We start from the raw sequence: 21,752 nt of genomic DNA, 5'->3' as shown, positions 1-21,752 counted from the left end.
CAGTTTTCTACTCGCAAACAAAAATGTATGCAAAATAAAATGTAATATAACTCCTTACTTAATGGATTTATAATTTTGTCCGCAATGCGCATAACTAAAAGAAAAATATGTAAAAAGTCCAAACATCTAACCTAAATGTGTGATCATATTATACAAAAAAACTTATAATGAGTGATAATATTTGATACTTCTTAATTAATCTGACGGGAAAAGGCAATAATATTATCTAACGCTTAGATTCTAAGTATTTGGTGTACTTAAATATTAATTGCTCTATTATCTTAAAACAAGAAAACGTAATACAAGATAAGACAAACTAACAAACTAAAAACTGCAAATCTTATTGCACACAGAGTATGATGTAAATTATAAAAATAATTAAAGTATAATAATTAATCAATCTGTAAATAAATGAAGTTGTAAACATCACAGTCTATTGAGGAGAGGTTTTTATTGCAATTAAAAATCAATCATGATCATTTGAAATGTGTTTTATGATCAAATAAGGATATTTCAATTAGCTTACGGTTTGATGTTGTCCAGTTTTTTATTAAAAAAAAAATTGGAAGGAAAATAGATTTAAAAAAATATAGATGTAATGCTTTATGTCAAAATGTAATTGTTCAAAAGTAGTCCAACATTTGTATAGTATCCTTATGCAAAAAAACATTTATAACAAAAGAAAAACGCAACAATATACATTGAGTATCTACTAAAAAATTTTTTGATTTGTAGATACAAATTGAAGATAATAGGAAAATGAGATTATTAATTTATATATCCATAAAAATACATATCTCTATTTCTAATATGTATTATATACGTTTTTTTTAATTGCTTAATGTCTAAAATTAAAACATTTGTTAAATAGTAAAATATTAATTTTCGACTGAAGCTTCTGGGTTTAATTTGGTCACTAGAATTTTAGCACCAGAAAATTTTTGTTTCTTCAACAAATTAATCATTGTTGTTGAAATTGATGATTTTATATTTTCTACAGCCAACTGGACATCTGATTCAAGAATTCTGAAATATTTTAATTTATAATAAATATCAATAATTGCTAAATCATAATGTTGTTAATTTAACATGCTATTACTCACGCAATAAGCAAAAAACAGGCACGGTTACATTGAATCCATGATTCTAAGGTGTCAGCAGTAATAACAGATGACAATATTTCAGAAAATGTAGCTAGAGAAATAAAAAAATCAAATAAAATATTATTAAGAAATAATTTTAACTATAAAATGTGTCATACTTTCATTATTTTTCACTAGAATCTTATCATGACCTATTATCTTTCTCAATACCATATGAAGACCGGAGTGTTCGTATACAGGAACTTTTACATCTTTATCCTCTACTTTATTGTTGGGATCAATTAGATAGTTGGCCACTGATGTCATAGCGTCTTTCAATTTGTCTCCTAATAAACAAACAAAAATTGAATGTAAAAAATAATTTAATTTAAAAATAGTAATGGGGCTCTCCCATAATAAACTATCCCAATTTTAATGACATGTAAACTCTCCCAAGTCTACTCTAGTATAACCCAACGGGAACATTTAAGAGTCTGTAATAACTGTATTCGTACATTATAATTTAATGTTTATATTAATATGAACGTAAAATTTTTTTTTTAATTTAATATATATTTGAATTTTATAAAAATAGGAAATTATTTAAAATATAGTAAATAATAAAAATAATAATTTAAATCAATTTCAAAGTGAATTAACATTTAAATTATACTTTTATAATTATATGAACATACAATTTAAAACAACTTTGGAGAGTTTACACATTATTTCTTTTAAGTAAACATAATGTTGACCCGGAAGAGTTCTGGTTAATTCAGGTGAACAGCTCGGGTATAATCTCAAATTCACTGAAAAATTGTACAAGCCTTAACCAAAGATAAAAATACAATATGTTATTATAGTTGTCCTCACCACATTGTTGTTAACAAACATTATTGCAACGTAGTGCCGTAACATACACACTAAATAACTTAAAAATGAGCGAACTCTATATTGACATGACAATAATGTAAACTCAGTTCCTACAAATTAGGCTGCATCAAGTTGGGCCCGAAAATCATTATAGTTATAAATTGTGTATAAAGATCTAGGTGAATAAAATATTTTGTCAAAATTGGTTACGGGAATGAAGAATTATGTGATCTAATTGCTAAATAAAATTTAATTGCTAAGAATTTGTTAATTCAGTTTGTTATACATTTCAATCCAACTATTAACATATTATATAAATAAATTATGTATATGACGACAAACAATTGTAAATTATACACATTATATTATTTAACATTTATTAATTAAATTTAAAAAACCTAGCAAATGAGAAAGAAAACATTTTTAACCAAACCTATAATAACCTATAACAAACTATAAAAAATTATGCATAGATAGCCATTTAACCACACTTATTAAAGTTAATCAATCATACCTTATAATAACTAAATATTAATATTTTATAAAACATGTTATGAATATATAATGCACACATTGTATATCTGTATAAATGCTCAAATTAAAATTATTTAATCACTTTAACAGAATATGAACTAATTAATTACCACTGCCTGATTTCAGGATTCCTAGTAACACCATTGCAATTGACCCATTACTTAGCCAGAAGTTTGGATTATCTTGTACATGCTGTAGAAAATGATCAGAAACTGCGTTTAAGAGTTCTTTTACTCGCACATTGTCATCTTTTTTGCTGTTAAATATTAAAAATAAAACAATTAGTGTAATTAATATAATATACAATATTCAAACAATTCATATTATTGACAAATAAATCAGAGTACATTTTTAAAAATATTCAAAAGTAGAACAAAGAAATATGGTCATCATACTTTTTAGAATAGAAGAAGAGTTGAAATCAATTGTATTATTTTGTAAAAAAAAATATAGATACTATATTAATTATTGTAAAACCAAATTAATGTGTAAAAAGTATAAAACATAATTGTTTCATTTCCTTATTTCTTAAAAATTACATACCATTATTAATGGTTCCATGAGGTAAAACAATTTATCAACTTTTACAAAATTAATGTTTATAATAAATACATAAAAAAGAATTACATCATAACAATATAAGATATAAAAAAAAAAATTCTAATTGTACCATTTATAGTATATTTTGCACTTTTATGTAAGGAAAATTTGTATTAAAAAAAATCAGTTCCAGCTTAATTATGTTTAGATTTGACTTAAGAATTATAATAAGATACCAGTATAGTTGAACTGTATACTGCTAATATTTATCTCCCAAGGAATACAAGATGTAAACTAAGTTATAATTATAAATCATAATTATTAATTAAATATTACCATTCTTTAATTGACTCTCCTTTTTTTAACAATTCAATATCTCGAGGATGGAAATATGAAGAATCCCTCCAAGCTACCAATGATAATATAACCCTACGGCCATATTCATCAGTTGCAATTGTATCCATATTTTTTAAAATTTCAGGAATAATTGTCTGAAACCATATGGTAATTTTACATAAGATAATCATTAATCTATTGATTCTATAAATTATTTTTTATTAATTGTTAGAAATTTCAGTTTTTACCTTTTTTACAAGAACTGTATCATCAACAGAGTCGAAAAGAGCTAATAAAATTAAATACCCATATTCTGATGTGGCCAAATCACGGGTAGAAGCAGTAGTCTTGATTTGTTTCAAAATAGCCTTTTTTTCCTAAATATAATATTGAAATTAATATCCAAAGATTTATATTTTTTAGATGATTGTTACCTTAGAGTTTGCAGACCATATAATGTACATAGCAAGGTGACAACCACTTTTGGATGTATAAAACAGTTCAATTGGGAATTCTTTAAGTGAAGTGAATAGTTCATCACAATCCTTTCCACCAGTATATAAAATGTATTCATATATTAAATTATGAACTAATGTTGTCTGCATGGAAGTCTTTTGCCTAAAATAATACACAAGATATAAATATTGAGTGATATGAAATCTCCTTAGAGTGTTATTTAAAATAAGTAGATTAATGTCACGCATGTAATTATTGTAGGAATATTAGCCCACACAAATAGCATTTATAATATAATTATTATGGATTGTGGCTATTTAAATGTATATTTACCTATCATAAAGGTACTTATAGTTGTATATTAGTACATAATACAGTTTTACAGGTTTTTCACTTAACACTTATTACACTATTGCAGTATTATTTAGTATTCAATATTTATTTCTCACTTTAACCAGTCTACTTATTGCTAGGTTATTTTTAGTAACCCGGTAGTTATTTGTTTTAACATTTTTTTTTAGATTCGGTGCTATATAAATAATTTAAATTAATCACATATAATGTGGTTGCAGTAACTATAAAGGGGACACTGAGCTCATAGTCCAAAATAAATAATAAATTTATATACAAATATAAATATGAGTAGTAAATATAGTATTTTTCTTATATAATATACATTTTATTAATATTTGAGTTATTTATTTTGTAAATTATAAATGTGAAAGATTGAATTTTTATATGACTTCTATAAATTCTACACATTTTAAAATACATAAACGACAATATATGCATTCACGTTCATTAGGTAAGTATATTAAATTACTACCAAAGTGATTATTATGTTTTATTTTTTTAATCACTTTAACTTATTAGTTTAAGTTTGTGGAATTTAATAACTAGATTTTAACTTAATCAATGTGTTAAAAATGCCTATTAATTAAATTTTTGTTTTTAACTTTAATGAAAAAAAATAAAAAATAGTTAACAACTTAGTTGAAACATTTCATTAACTTGCCTAGCCTGGAATATTACTGCTTTTACAGGAATTCAATCCCAGCTATCTTCTAAAAACACATTTTATTAAATAACACTCATATAACCTACCTTTTATACTTATTTATGCTCAAAAATATATTAAATGTCTTAGATTTTTAGAATTAAACGCAAATTATACCTAGAATACATTAATATATTATGTAGTAAAGATTTGTTTGAAATATCATAATAAAAACAAAGATATCAATCAGATTTTTCAATTAAACAGCTTTGTCAAGTATTTATCTTAAGCAGTACTAACTAATTTATAGAATTTATTTTTTAATATTTCAAGTTGCTGTTTTTATAGCTTTAAGTTTATAAAAGAAGAAATATTTTTACTTGAGCACATATTCTTAAGTAATTACATAATCTCAAGTGTGTTCCAAAAAGAAAAATATTAGTTTTTAAAAATATTTACACTAGACAGGAATTTTATAATATAACTTTGTTAAGAGGGCGCTACACCTGCATGCGTTCTCTCTTTCTTACAAACTCATAACATAGCAAATTGTATGCTCAGCAGATCATGCTTATTTCTGTTGGTTTAAAAATTAGAGTGAATTGACCTCTAATAAAATTTAAAAGTAAGATTATTACCTAGTGAACCTCATAATTTTTTTTTATTATTATTTTAATTTTGAAGCAAGTTATGAGTATTTTTAAATGCACGAACAATTTGCAATTTCAAAATACTCATAACTTGCTTTAAAACTAAAATATATAAAAACACCTATGAGGTTCACTAGATAATATTCTTACTTCTAAATTTTATAAGAGGTTATTAATTCACTCTAATTTTTAAACTAACAGAGCTAAATGTGATCTGCCGAGTGTACAATTTGCTATGTTATTACATGTGGGTATAGTGCCCTCTTAATATTTGATAATTACTTTAAAACAAATTTTCTAATGTGATCTTTTGTTTTTGCAAGTATAATGTCTTTTGTATTTGGTGAATTCTTCAATACTTCAGTAAATGATAATACATTGGGTGAATCGCATAAAATACTAGATGCACCATATAACTCATGCATCATTGCATTCTGTTGCTCCTGTGTTGCATAAGTTGTATAAATTAAATCCATGATCTTAGCAGAGTTCTAAACAATCGTAAATTTCAAAATTAAAATATGTTTAACACCATATATTATTTACACTTATACTTACAGTATGTAATGTAAATGAATAAATTTTTCCCTTGAGAGAATTAATTATGATTTTACGCTGTTCTGCATCACCTTTTTTCAGCATATTTTTAACACATAAGCATGCATACTTGGAAAGTAACATTTTTGGGACATGTTTTATTAGCTCATTTATGACTTGTGAACGAATTTCTGGTGTTCCTAGTTTCAACATCCATTGAACTATACGAGCAGTGTCATGTGAAAAAACCATCTATAGAATGAATCAAATATAAACATTTTATAAATCTGATGCATAAATCTGAAATATATTAAACTTACTGTTTCTAAATGTGATTTAGAGAATTTAAAAAGTTCATTCAATAGAGTTTCCTTTTTTTCCTTGGGACAATCATCACGACGCACACTTTCCCAAAGTTGTTTAGCTTTTACAACAGCTTCATAAAATGGGCATTTTTGTGTTTTCCGTTTAAGCCGAAGCTCTTGTTTTTCTTTTTTAAACTCTTTCCAATTAGGTTTTTCAGTAGGCTTGTCTTCTATAAAATAAAATAATACCACATGTAAAATTTAAAAAATAACATTAATTAAGCCCTAATCAAAATATGCCTACCATTTGTAGTATTAGATTTTCCTTTAGTTTTCTTAGACAATTTATTCTTATTTTCAGTTTTTGTTACTATTTTCTTAGATGAATTATTCTCTGTATCAGTTATTGTTACTGTTTTCTTGATGGCTTTAGTTTTAGTTTTTTCAATTTTTAGTTTTCCAGGGTTTTCAGCAATATCTAGTTCTTGAAATCCAGATTCAACTGTCTCAGCATCTTCAGATGTTAATGATTTAGTATAATCAATTGAATCTTCAGTACTTTGTATTTTTGGTTTTTTTTTTATACTATTTTTAGTAGATGAAGTTCGTTTCATTGTCATTTTTTTAAAAATGAAACAAAAGGCTGAAAAATAATAAATTTTTAATTAATTAAATCTCATGAGTAAATAAAAATGTTTTTTCCTCAATTTAATAGTTAAACAATTTTTTATAAAATAGTATAAAACAAATTGTATTATAGTATAAACCTAAAAATATACCTGTTTAAACTTTGTAAAAAAGTTATGAATTTTTCTTCTTCAAAATTTCACACAAAAATAATGAAAACAAAAAATACTACGAAATGACAATAAATAAGTCTGTTAAAATTTACATTTTATTTGGTTTTTTTTTATTTATTTTCTTCATATTCATTTAAAGTTTGCAAAAAGAATTATTGTTTATTATTTTGATATAATATATAATTGTAAGTATAAGTTATTTTATGTATATTTACATTAAGGTATCATTTAAGAGGATGTCATACATGATGTAGCATATGTTGTTCAGTCTTACCATTGCAAAACATGGCAAATTTTTAAATTATAAGAATCCATTTTATTCTATAATTTATAATATTAAAGTGAATTGACCTATTATTAAATATTAAATGTATGAATTTAGGGCACTACTAAAATTTTCTTGATATTTTCATTTTGAAGCAAGTTATGAATTTAAAAAAAAAACACCTTACCTTTAAATTTTGATGATTCAATTCACTCTAATATAAGAAAAATTTAGATTATTCTTAACAAAAAATGTTGTACGTTAATTAAGTAGTAAGATGGAGTCAAGACATGCTACCCGCTTTTCCTCTTAGTTAAGCTATTGATGTTGAAATTTAAATTTTTAAGTGAATGTTAAGTTTTATACATTTATGCCATATTTAAAAGTTGTCCCAAACTATTCTATCAATTATTTATTATTCATGGTGCTAAATATACTACCTATACTCCTTTAGAATTTTTTTTACTAACAGGTAAGACTAGTTATATCAATATACAAAGATGCGTTTAATAATTTATTAGAAAAAATGAACGGGTTTAATTTAAATTTTGCAGAAAATATAATTTATGCAGACTTCAAACAAGCTATTCAATCAGCTATCAATCAAACTGGAGAAAAATTCAAAGTGTTGGTCTGTCTACAGTTTTTAAAATATATTTGAAATTGAAAAATGTTTGAAATTAATTTTTGGTCTTTCATTCTTAAAACCCAATGAGGTAAATGATTGTTTTATGAAGACCAATGGGCAATGGCTATAAAATCTAATGATCAAAGAAAAGATAATTTTTATAATTATTTTTAAAAAAATTATATTATGCTGGAATGAAAATTGCAACTGTTAATATGGGATGAGATCTTAAACTCATTAATGCATAGTATTGTGTACCACTAACGCATGTGAATCGTTTCACTCAAAATGAAATGGGATGTTTTATTCATCCTATCCCAACATTCTCCAGTTTGTAGAAATTAATTCATTTTATAAAATAAATAAATACATTTTAGAATAATAAATTAATGTTTTTAACCACACCATTTATATTAATGACATTCTTCAAGTTTGTAAAAGTGGCAAGGAAAATATGTATATATCAATTATTAACTAGGAGGTAACTCATACATGTCGTGACAATACTACAGACGCAACTCGAACAAAATATAATTTATGGACGCAATTTAAATGTGATAAATGTGACAGTAAAATAGATATAAAAGTATGTATTTACAATAAAATTCGTTCCCTACTTATAGCTTATAAACGTTAAGCTACAAATTAATATAAAGACTTAACTAACAACACTATACTATTATAATAAGACTCAGACACTAACAATCAAAAACTAACTTTTTTCATTTTTATTAACACTTAAGAGGACGTGATACCCGCATGTGCATAACATAGCAAATTTTACGCTCAGCAAAACACGTGTAGCTCCGTTAATTTACAAATTAGAGTAAATTGACCTCTTATAAAATCTAAAGGTAAGATTATTATCTAGACAACCTCGTGGGTTTTTATAATATTTTAATTTTTAAGCGAGTTATGAGTACTTTAAGATCTATAAACAATTTACAATTTAAAAATACTCATAGATTGCTTTAAAATTAAAATAAAATAAAAAGCCCATGAGGTTGACTAGATAATAATAATCTTACCCTAAGATTTTATGAGAGGTCAATTCACTCTAATTTTTTGAATTAACACACTTGTAATAACACATTTACACACTTGTAAGACAGAGACAACACATGCGGGTATCACGTCCTCTTAAATAATTAATACCTAATAATAGTAAAAAAAAATATGGGTATACTACTTCTAATTGTACAACGATTTACAGTAAAATATATTTGTTATAAGTAATCTTTAAGGGACCAAGAATCGTCTTTAATATTCTCTATGAAAAGTTAGAAAATGATAAATAATTTAAAACTGTTTTATTTTTTAATACTGTTTTTTAGACAATGAGTACTTGCATTGTTATTATTTTTAAACTGTTGAGGAAACTGAGCTATACATCAACTGGTAAACAAAATGTGTATAGGTTATACAGGAATATTAACATGAATATTAGTTGTAAATAAATAACTCAAAATAATTCATATATGAACAATAATGATGATTATAATTGCTATTTGCTTGAGTTTTTAGAACAGTAGAAAAATAACTATAAAATATAGATTTTGTCTGGGCATAAATATTAATTCATTTTCCATATATCTCAATGATTTTTACTACACAAATTAATACTTAATATACCAATTAATATAGGTAGATGAGACATACGCTCAGGACCGGCTTGAATGAGGTTGAAGCTATGCAGCATCCAGGGCCCCGCAGCCACTGCCCTTTTGAAAAAATAAATTATCGGGTCCATAGTTCATATATTAATTTAATGATTCATATTCATTGATTGGCTTAAAATAGGACTGTCTCTGAGAGCCCCAAAGTGACTAACACACACTAAATAGGCTTTGCAAAAACATTTTGCACATAGCTCCCAGATACCAACCCGTCCCTGTATACGTTAGACCAAGGGTCAGAAATTAGTTACCATGCTGATGATTTGAAAAAAACTTTCAAATTAAAGCACTTTAATGTAAGCAAAGTAACTAAGGGGAAAATCTCGGGGACTTAATTATGTAATCAAAAATTCAATTATGATTTCACAATAAGTACCTACTTTTTTTAGTTATAGGTAGTACATTAAAATCTAAAATAATTAACTATTATATTTATTTCAATTACTCCAATTCAAAGAATTAAAGAATTTTCTTAAAATTAGAGGGCCATTGTTAATAAAGTAATAACCAACTCAACCATAAAAATATTCAAAAATGTAATGCCTAACTATTAATAATAATGTTAAATTTGCTATTGTTACTACTGTATGCCCTTACCAGTAACCTAACATTTTTATATTAACCATTAAAAATAAATGCTGTTTCTATTTTACCCAAATTGTATAGATAAATGTTATGAATGTAATTCTAAAAATCCAAACAAAGTGTACAACAAAAAAATATATCTGTATAGTTAATGGTGACATCCGAGGTGACATCTTATTTTTTCAGTCTTCCACTATACTTTATGAATGAAGTAGATAAAAATAAACAAACAATGCTGATTCTTGGTACCATGTTGAAAAGGAAAAGGTCTTAACAAATTAAAATAATTGCATTTAATGAACTAAAAATATATTACAAAAACCATTTATGGAAATTAATTTAAGTGGGTTTGATAGAAGGTAAAAATAGTACTCATCAAAATTGTAAACGAGCAGTAGGTAATTTTTTTTTTATCGAAGTGATTTAACTTATACATAAATTTTATAACTTGAAATAGGTACCCGGATAATTAATGTAAGATTATTTGGATGTGGTGTTTAATTCAAACTACCTATCCTAAATTATTTCATGTTAAAAAAAAACTGACAAAACAACAACAGAACAGATTGGAATAGTTTGATATAATGTGTACACGTTCAAGTTGCATTCAGTTGAAAAACTCAACCTCAAAATATATTCGAAACAAACAAACAGAGCCTAAAAACAGTCAATAGAATAGCTTCTACATACTACCAGTGGTTAGACAATACCTGTAGAGACTGTAATTAATCTACAAGTACAACATTATAGTACGCGAAGTCCATCATAATTAAAAGTTATCGAATGAATTAATACGAACGCAAACACGTTGGGTACTTACTAGACAACCGAAGTACGAGTTTGGATACGACTGTTTGAGCTGGCAAACGATGAAAATTTCAAGTCAGAGCAGCGCGAACAACGAAAATTTGTTTTTTCGAGAAATCAACAGAGCCGACCATGTGGATGTGAACGAATTAATATTTATCACGGGCCACAGCGTCTTTCATGAAGTCTTGTCGTTTAGTTTTTGTTGTAAGAACGCCAGACCTGATAAGAACTCGTGATAACGATCCAGTGTTCCGGCGACCACCTCCGATCGAGTAGTTGATCGCGGTAACCATAGAATATCAGTCTATGCGGTTACGTGGTCGAACGATGTTTCTCGATCACTACAAAAGTATCATTATTATTCCGTCCAATCAAATACGCCATTGAACATACCAAATGACCAACTCGTTATCATAGCAAAAGCATCGACATTTTTATTTATTCCGAACCTGTAAGTCATGGTGTTTACGGCTGAGACATTTTAGTTGTTGTTGGGATGTTACATGGCAATAAATCGTAATAGTAATAATAATACAATTCTGATATTTATAACAGCGTACGACATTTGAACGGTTAAACAACATCATTGTTGTATTACTTCAGTAAAAAAGATTTAAAGTAATCCATCGTTTAAGGTATGTTGAATTGAATTTTAAATGTGGTTTAGGTATATGCCGTGTGAATGACGCCCATTATGTTAATCTAAAGGTTGCTGTTGTTGTTAACATCGTAACGTTAGTAATTTTGCGATACAATTTTTGGCTATTCAGGTAGGTATCCTTTTTCTTATATTTAAACCGTGTTTTCAATACGACAATCCGGAATTATTTGTGGGACTTTGATGTAAGGTAGTCAAGAAGATATTACCGTTTGAAATTTGCGGATTTTTAGTTTTTGTTGTAAGTCGTAGACTTATTATTACGATTATTTTAAATCCTCCATATCTTCACAGATTTCTTCATACTATGGGTGATGTACATCAGGGAGAGAAAATATCATAGGCGCAACTATGGGGGTGCTTAGAGGTCCAAACTTTAATTTAGCACCCCCAGTTCAAAAGCACAAAAAATTGACCAAAATACGTTTCTTCTGTGTATCCCTACCACAAACTAGACACCGGTGAGACCGTTAGCACTGGTGTCTGACGACCGATGACTGTCGGCCATTCGTAGAATGCATAGCCTTCTAATGGGGGGTCAGGCCAGTGTTTGAGGACTCAGTGAAAGCGGTTCAATCTTAACTTGAACCGAGTATATATATATGTAATGTGATATATAATAATATAAAAATGACAAAATATATTCGTTAATCGAAGTTCTAATATACAATAAATATTTACAATGTCATGGATACTCGATTCATTAAATTAAAAAATGTAAGCATATAGTATAAATAGTTACTAAATGTAATGGACATGTATTAATATAACACCTAGGTATCTATTTTATTATTATTTATTTATTATTTAGGTATATGATTAATGTTAATTTTTTACCTAGATGGAAGGCAAAAAAAAATTGGCTCTACTTATTGTAAACCATTTGAAAACCCAACTATCTAATGGTAGCTTCAGTGATGAATCAATGGAAAGTATGGAAGTAGCAGTTCAGTGCATTGAGTCAGCATATAATTTACATCCAACAGAATCTGATGAAATTGACGTTAAGTTGGAAAGCATTGTGAAAGAATATTATCAAGTTAGAGAACCAGCGGTAAATAATTTATTATTTATTTTATATGTAAGATTGAATCAACAGAGCTGATTAAATTTATCACCAATATATTATTTATATAATATAATGTATAACAGGTGTTTAAATAAAATACAGTGTTCTCTTGGTAATTCAAACCTTGATAAATTAAAACTATCGAAATCTCGAACAAATGAAATTCCCCTTCAAATAACAGTAATACATTAAGATTTTGATAACTCAAAATTTTTATTTTCCTTGTCAGCTTATAGTTACCAAGAGTACACTGTATTCATTTAGTTGATTATCCTAATTGTATTACTGTTTATTTAATATACATGTTCCTATATTTAATCAATGGTAGGTATTACCTAATTGAAATATTTTTCATATTTTTATCAACTTTAATTTGTATTAAGTATTTATATTTAATTGTTCATGTATGTTAATCAAAACAATGATATTTTACTTTAGATAAACGAAAAATCAGAAATAAGTCAATTTAATAAAGAACAAGCTGAACACCATAAGAAATTGGGGAATGATTATATGAAAATGCAACATAATGACAAGGCTATTGAATCTTACACAATGTAAGTTAAAATAAAAACATGGATCTATTAAACTCTGCATTTAATACTTTAAAATGTGTAGTTTTTAACCTCGTTTTTAACAATAGAAAGGATATTGCAACTTAAAAATGTTAAAATTTATAAAAAAAAAAACATTGTTGTTTTTTATTTTTAATGATCTTGTAGACATTCTTAAATATTATCTAATATATTACTATATCAATATTGTTTTATTTTAGTACATAATTAATTTACAAACATCAAGTAAATAGTAAATAGATTATTATTTAAATATTTTCATTACTGACCAATTCGAAAAATTATACTAAATGAACGTATTATGTTTATTGTAAAATTCTAATCTTCAAAACTAATAGTTTTATACCAAATTTACATACATATTTAAAAATAATGTCTACTTAATACTTAAAATATAAAAATAATAATTCAAGATTGTTTTCTGTTCTGCAAATAAAAGTATACTATTTAGAATATCAATTTTTATATATAATGCATAGTAAAACTTATAGGTATTTACTTATAAAAGTTTAGCACTTATTTCTAATTAATTGTTTTGTCAAAATTAATTTAAATTTCAGAGCGATCAAATTAAATCCACTCAATCCAATTTATTATTGCAACAGAGCTGCTGCCTTTAATGCTATCGGCGACTACAATAGTGCTATTAAGGATTGCCAGAAGGCTATTGAACTTGACTCTACATATTGCAAGGCATATTGTCGTTTGGGGTGATTATAGTTCTAGTTAATAATAATTAATTTTAGATTGTAAATAGCATTTAATAGAAATTAATCATTTTGACAAAATGTTAGGAACCACGTCAAATTTTATTTTATTATAATGTTTACATGTAATATTATTAACAGAGCTAGTAACTTAAAAAAAAAAATAACAAAATATGTGCATACATATGCACTAAACAAATCTTAAATATGCAGTTTTTTTTTTTAAAAAAACATTTATATATTTTATTAAACTTAAAAATAAATAATAATTTTTTAACTAGGCGCAAATTTAGGTATAATTTTTATCATTGGTTTGTAGACCTTGAAAATTTTTTGATTATTCAGTCCAAAATTTAAAAAATGTAAATGTATTAAATACAGCAAATGATTACAACGACAATAACAATGTATGTATTGTATGTCATATACACGGTTCTTAGTAAAAATAAATTGTTTTTAGCGGGTCGATAAATTGCAATCAATTTTCAATATAGTATAATTAAAAATATAGACTATGTATGGGATCTCTTTATCTTTAATTTTTTTTAACTCAATATTATAATATGCATTAATATGCTCAAAATCTTTAAATATGCTAAATCATGTAAACTTAATCAAATATGCAAACTTATTTTAATATGCAACATGCATTTTTGTATTTGGATTGTATGTACTATGAAACAAATTTGTAACAAATAAGATTTTTAATATGCAGCTTCATAAGGAATATGCAAATGCATAAAGTTCCGAGCCCTGATTATTATTAACACTAATACTTATTAGGGGACTAGTAAGGTATTTAAATGTAGTGGAAATTGATGTCGGTTATTGTGTATAAACTAGAGAAACCAAGCTATTTATATTTTAAAATGGTATTTCATACATTTTCAAAATTAAACTTAAAAAGTTTAACTCATGGTTACATATATTTCATTATATTTTTCAGTAAAACCTTTTTGTTTTATTTATGAACTGGTTTCTTAAACGTATTTTTGGTATATTCACCTGTTTGTAATACAGTTCATTTAAATATATGATAAAAAAGGAATAAAGGTTGACACTAACATTAACCTATTTACCTATTCTGAATAGTTATTAGAATGAATAATTTTTAATTTATAAGGGTAAATTGTAAAAAAAAAAATGCTAGTCCAAATTAGTAAATAATATGGTACTAACTACTATTATAATTTACAGTACAATTTAAATAACTATTTTTTATTATTTTCTATAAAAATTCAATGCAATTTTGGCTTTAAAAAAATGAATATACTTACATATAATATGTAAATTGATATATTCTTTATTTATATTTATTTAAATTTGTGGTAGGGATATATTTTGTCATAATGTTTTTAATTATTATGTTTTATTGTAATATTTAGTACCCACTTATTAAATGTGAAGATCGCCCTTTCTCCCATCATATTATATATTATTAAAATTGTTATTAATAATTTTTTTCTTGTTAAAAAATGTATCTCTATCTATGTATTTTATATTTTATTTAATAGATTAGCTTTTTCTTACCTGAAAGATTATAAGAAAGCAGTGTCGTGTTACAAAAAAGCATGTGAGTTAGATCCTGAAAACCAGGGTTATCAACGGAACTATCAGCTTACTTTGAATAACTTGCTTACTAATCCTGGACCACCACCATCAACACCACCATCACAATCACCGAATGACCCTATCACAGCAACTCCAAATATTATGGAAACCGCTGCACGTATTATGAATGATAATCCAGAAGTTTCAACAGTGTATGCAATAATTTTTTACTAGATTTTTTTTATTATTCGTTATATGCTAATATTTCAGAATTAAAAAGCATTACTATAATTTTTTTTAGGATAAGCAACATTTTGGGAGATGTAACTAATTCTGGAAGTGATGGATTAGATAGACTGATGCAAGTGTGCGTATATTTTTAATTATTAGAAATAAATGTGTATGTTTATTCTTATGATGACAGTGTTGATCATGTGCTATAAAATATTAAGATTTAAATTCTATTTTAAATAACTTATTAATATATAGAAGCTAGAAACAATACATTTAAGTATTAAAAATAAACATATATTTAAGTTTTTAAAATGTATATATATTTATAATTACTATTTTGTTTTTTAGTGGACAAACTATAGTTACTCGTCTGCAAACAGCCAATCCCAATCTGTTAGATGGATTACGAATGCAATTTCAGAATGCTCAAAATGAAGGACAACCGCCACCGCACAATGGATATCATGATGATGAACCTCAATCTTAATCTAACAAAATATAAGCTTTAATAACAAATATTTTCCTATTCATAAACATTCATACAATTACCTTTTTAAAAATTAAATTAATTATCGGTGTTGTTAATAATATTTAGTCAGTTAGAAGTTGCCAAGTATAAGTGCGGTTGGTGAACCAGGAGGCAACATTTGTTGTGGGGATATTTAAAAACGAAAGTAATCCATTCTCGTACTACCACATTTTTTTTAATCTTATACCTTTTAATTATTTTGATATTTACCAGTCTTCTTTATTTTACAATAAGGTCATTCTATATATTTAATATCCATTCACTTTTGGTGTGTGATCACTGATCATTTCCTAAAAATACCAATGAAGATGGAGTCACCAACCATGCATACGTTTGGCAACAATAATAGTTCTTTGAAGTATAGTATAAACTATAAATTCTATAATATTGGCCATGGTTTTCATTGCAAATGAAATCTAAGTATAATTAAAATTATGTTTGCATACTCTTTTTGAATACATATTACAATATATTATAATCGTTATTTTTTTTTTTTTTAATAGGGCCCTTTTCTTTGAATTATAAACAGTTTTCATTCGTTATTGAATGATGTCATCTCCCCCGCACCCTTTCCATAAATATTTAATTATTGATATTTCACTTTTATACTTTGTTTGAACCCCAGTAATATTCAACACTTGTCCAGTGTCTAGTGTTTGTAATAAATGTTTAAATTCAAATTAAATAATGTATACGTAAGGCCAGTTTAATTGAAGTTTAACTGTAGATGGTACAACTGGCCCATAATATTATATAACAATATTATAATATTTTATTTATCATGTCTCTAAAATCCATTTGGGTTGACTACTGTGAAAATGGTTCAATACATGGGTTGAGGCACGTTATTCAGAAAGGCGAGAAACCGTGGAAGAGGTATCTAGTTATTAATACTGATGTGACTAATTTATTATTCGACTTATATTTTTGAGGGTTTAAAATAATTTAAAATTGTAAATACAGATTTATATGGATACTGTTGTTGGTTGTCGCCAGCATAGCTATAGTGGTTTTGGTTTCGGCGTCTTTGGAGAAGTATTCTTACTCTTCAATGGAAGTTGCTGTTGATGACCCTCGTTATCCACTCACCAAGATTGATTTTCCTGCAGTTACTATTTGTCCAATCAACAAAATCATATATTCAAAGGCTCTCGAATTAGTGCTTAAGTATATACAACTAATTAAGTTTGATTATTCTGAAAAAATATAAATTATAAATCATGTTTACCAAATAAAGCTGGATAATGGTTTATTTCGGCTGATAAATCAAAACTGTAGAAAAACTATACATCAAAAACCATTTAAATGAATTAGAAGTGGAGTGTAGTAGTAGTGTTCCTATTGGTTTGGAAAAAATGATTATATTATTATTATATATTAATATTATAGTTGTATCTAAAAATATATTAGAAAAAGGAAATATTATCAGGATATTTTTCAAAATATTTATTGATATCCTCATAAATATCAAAATGTCATGATGTGCAAAGAAAAAGAACCATCGAATGATGTTGAAAAAACAGCATATGTTTGGTACCTATTAACTTAGCTCAAGCCAATTTTTTTTATTTTTTTTTGATGATTCTACCTACAATTAGAATAATTAATCATAAATTATACCAAATTATAAATTGAATATAAGGCAATTGACAATTGTTTTATTATACATTTAAATTAATTTTTGTATTATCACTTATCACATATAAATTATCATGAAATAATATTTATATCTTAAAATTTCAATTTTTTCCTCTTTTAAATTGATTTTTAACTTTTCGTTTTAATTTCCATACTGTTACTAGGTGATTTAACAAAATACATTCTTTATTTCATATAACGTTAAAAATAATTTACAGTTGTTTATAAACAATGTTTATCTAGAAAAAAAAAAAATGTTTTATCAAAATTATTTTTTTATATTTTACTTTTTTTAAATGAAAACATGTATTTTTAATTCCTTATTTCAAAGCAGAATACTTATCAGTGTATTTCGATACATAAAAATTATATTTTAGACATGTCGTTTATAAGTAAAAAGTATTTAAGGATTAGATGAGTGGAGTGGAACATTGGTGCCCCTCAAAATGTTAATCCACTTCTCCGTTCATCTAAACATAAAATACTTAAGCTAATAATCTCCTCGTTAAAAATTTGAAATTTTTTGATCAAAAGAACTTTAAAACATAATATAGATAACAAAATAATGTTTTTCAAAAATAATGCTTAGAATTATGACTTACAATTTTATTGAAATAAATATTCTCAAAAATTGTTAGTGTTTTTTAAATCAATGAGAATCTTACATTAAATTAATCACCCCGTACATGCCATTTGGAAGGCTGGGCATTAACAACTTAAAAAGTTAAAGTTAAGTTAAAAAGTTAATTTAATTTTAACTTTTTAACTCAACTAGTTACTCTTGGCTTTTCATTAACTTAACTGTTAACTTACTAAATTTCTTTTTTGACTAACGTGAAATTAACAAATTTATTTTTCATTTTAAGAAGTAAGTTAAGTTAATTCATTTTGTTTTTAATTTTATAATATTTCATTATTTCAGTCTATTTCGTTTTCATGTCAAAAAATATTTACCGTAAATTTAAAGTTCAAAAGGTATATAAGTGGATGTCGCTCTGCTGTACAGTAGGTTACAAGTGGGTCATTGTATAATGGATAGTATTAAATTTGAATTCAATGATATAATATCACTGTATAAGAAAAACGATTCTGAGCGGAGATGGTATGTCAGTCTAGGTATATAGACATATTATATACTTATCTATGGTATTAAAAAAAATATTGGCCTACAATAGGTAGGTATCTATAATAAATTCCAAATTAATCATATCACAATATCCATTAGGTACTTATAACGTGTTATACATCAACAACAAACCGTGGTACTATCATAGATATTATATAATAGTACATACCTATACTTTAGAAGTTTCAAGTACCCATGAATAATATTATACAATCACAACAATATAACTAAAATAGTAACTTTGTGCAAATTTGAACTTAAAATGACTATAAAAATAAACTATGCTTATGTATTTTTTAGATTTTTTGTAACAGAATTAACTACTTAATTAATCTTGTTTTAAATTTTCATGCCTTAGATATAAAAGTTGAAAATTTTATAAATGTTTAACTACAAAATAATTATTCAATTTTAAATTTGATACATTTTGTCAAAATTCAATCTTTAAATGCTTATAAAAAAAATTGTGCCTATGTATTTTTAATATTTTTAAACTGCTACTGTAAAAATATATCAGCAGCCTTGTATTAATTGTTTACACTTTTTGGCCTAACAGATAAAACTTTATTGATATTTATAGAAAAAAAACTAAAAAAATTGAAAACTGACAATGTCCGTAAACAGCTCTAAAAGAGTCAAATTATTTTCAAAATCTTATCGTATATAGAAAATGCTAATATAAACATTCAGTGATTTGACTTGCTTGTAGACATTTTTTTTTTTGATTAAGGTAGACAAACTTATGAGGAATCTTGTATTACATTTTAAAATCTTAGATTTAAAAAGAAAATTTTTCATGAATTGCTAACTCAAAATAATTTGCATATTTTTGTTATTTTTACGTATTTTGTCAATATTTGAACTTAGATGCTTATAAAAAAAAATTGTGACTGGATTTTTAATTTTTTTAACTAACAAATAAAATTTTATTGATATTTATAGAAAAAAAAACTAAAAAAAACGGAAACTGAAAATGTCCGTAAAGAGATCAAAATAAGTCAAAATATTTGGAAAATGTTATGGTATATAGAAAATGCTAATATAAACATTCAGACATAATTTTATGAACCTACGGTCATTTGTTTTAGAGTTGCACCAAAAAACAAAATCGATTTTCTCGAAAACAGATTTTGCGTAAAAAGTCCCGTTTTTCTTTAATTTTTATGTTGTTTTTCCCGGCGCTTGTGAAAACTATTGGTAATTTTGACCTCCTCAATGCACCAACAATATTCACTTTCCCATCGAACAAGGTACTGAAGTTTAAAATCGAAGCATTATTTCCACTACTTATCGTGTACACAGATACAAAAATAAAAAATAAAAAAAGAACATACACCATTGTTAAATCAATACATTCATCGTTTCACTCAGAATCTAAAGTATATAACATTTGAATCTAACTTATATGGAAATACTGTATAAAGTATAAATACACTATAGTCTATAATTTAGTTTTGGGTTGGAAAAAAATTAAGTACGCTAGCGTTGTACAAACAAATTAACTTTATTTTAACTTCATAAAATGTTAACAAAAAGTGTGTATTAACTTTTAACTTAACTGAGTTAACCTATAGTTAAATTAACTTTTAACTTTTAATTTTTTGTTATTGGTCCATATTAACTTAACTTGACTGAGTTAAAAAAAAATCATTAACTTGCCCACCCTTGGGCATTTGTATGTTTCTGAATTACCATGGATACACATGGATTACCATCAGTACACTATATATTATTTTTATTTTATATCTACTTAAATAAACATTAGTACATCACCACTGTCAATAGCTCAATGTTATAAAAGAATTTTGTAACCAGATAATTTTTTGATAACACTTTTGTAAAGGCATATTAGTTTTAATTTATTATTATGTAAACATAAATAAGTAGGTGCCTGGTACCTACCTACCAAATCAAACATTATTATTATTATTCATTAGTATTAGGTAGGTACCTACATTTATATAATTATATAAAATATTACATTAAACGTTAATGGGTGTAGGCATATACTATTATTGAATTACATAAATAATAATATCCATAGGCGCAATTTCAGTTTTTAACTTGGAGTGGCATAACATATTTAAATGAAAACAGAGCCATGTGGGGGCTCTGACCCCCACACCCTCTATTCAAATACCACAATCATATTTTTCTCACCCAGTTTCCTACATTTAATATATTATAGAACTAATTGTATTATTAATTCATCTATTAATAGAACTAAAAATATTTGTACCCATTAAGACAAATATAACAACATTTAGATAGGTACCTATTTATATGTTATATAATCTAACATAATCATGTTGGTGCACGGACTCGTTTTCATGTTTTCATGTTCAAATTTCAGAAAAAAATTTCTTCAAACAACGTTTATTGTATTAGGTATCACATTTTCGTGATTTTGATACATTTTGTCAAAATTCTGACTTCAGAAGCTTATAAAAAGTTATAAGGGATTAACGCTCAACCTTTTATTTCCACCAACGAAATGTTATGAGGTATTAAATTTTAAAGTTTTTGGCCAACCTAAATTTTCTAATAACTATAAAATGCTTTGAAAATTTTATCCTGTATAAAAATGAGGA

The 21,752-nt window shown here is 25.7% G+C and overlaps 3 protein-coding genes across 5 annotated transcripts in view; 2 read left to right on the top strand and 1 right to left on the bottom strand.

Annotated features, from left to right (window-relative positions):
- Positions 1-596: 596 nt before the first annotated feature.
- On the bottom strand, positions 597-11,274 carry LOC100166700 (pumilio homolog 3). Its single transcript, XM_001950378.5, has 12 exons — positions 11,085-11,274; positions 6,615-6,953; positions 6,326-6,540; positions 6,027-6,257; positions 5,751-5,959; positions 3,800-3,983; positions 3,614-3,742; positions 3,366-3,520; positions 2,600-2,745; positions 1,262-1,429; positions 1,104-1,194; positions 597-1,026 (listed from the first exon to the last, which is right to left on the bottom strand). The coding sequence occupies exons 2-12, from the start codon at positions 6,928-6,930 to the stop codon at positions 879-881; spliced, it is 1,992 nt and encodes a 663-aa protein (XP_001950413.2). The 5' UTR covers positions 6,931-6,953; positions 11,085-11,274; the 3' UTR covers positions 597-878.
- A 203-nt stretch (positions 11,275-11,477) lies between these two features.
- Positions 11,478-16,875, top strand: LOC100159892 (small glutamine-rich tetratricopeptide repeat-containing protein alpha). The gene is made up of 7 exons (XM_001952409.5): positions 11,478-11,709; positions 12,574-12,786; positions 13,240-13,358; positions 13,937-14,086; positions 15,598-15,846; positions 15,936-16,001; positions 16,217-16,875. Exons 2-7 carry the CDS (start codon positions 12,574-12,576, stop codon positions 16,353-16,355), a joined length of 936 nt encoding a protein of 311 aa, XP_001952444.1. The 5' UTR covers positions 11,478-11,709; the 3' UTR covers positions 16,356-16,875.
- A 220-nt stretch (positions 16,876-17,095) lies between these two features.
- The window catches only part of LOC100573869 (sodium channel protein Nach-like), a 25,894-nt gene continuing 21,237 nt past the window's right edge, over positions 17,096-21,752 (top strand). For all 3 annotated transcript variants that reach the window (XM_003244500.4, XM_029485867.1, XM_029485861.1), the window contains exons 1-2: positions 17,096-17,273; positions 17,361-17,564. In XM_003244500.4, the coding sequence (XP_003244548.1) occupies positions 17,179-17,273; positions 17,361-17,564 (299 nt within the window). In that variant the 5' untranslated portion in view covers positions 17,096-17,178. The remainder of the gene's footprint in view (positions 17,274-17,360; positions 17,565-21,752) is intronic.

The sequence above is a fragment of the Acyrthosiphon pisum genome, chromosome X (genome assembly GCF_005508785.2).
Source record: "Acyrthosiphon pisum isolate AL4f chromosome X, pea_aphid_22Mar2018_4r6ur, whole genome shotgun sequence".
In the NCBI taxonomy this organism is placed as follows: domain Eukaryota; kingdom Metazoa; phylum Arthropoda; class Insecta; order Hemiptera; family Aphididae; genus Acyrthosiphon; species Acyrthosiphon pisum.
The sequence above is the reverse complement of the archived record's forward strand: the minus strand, read 5'-3'. Positions and strand labels throughout refer to the sequence as shown.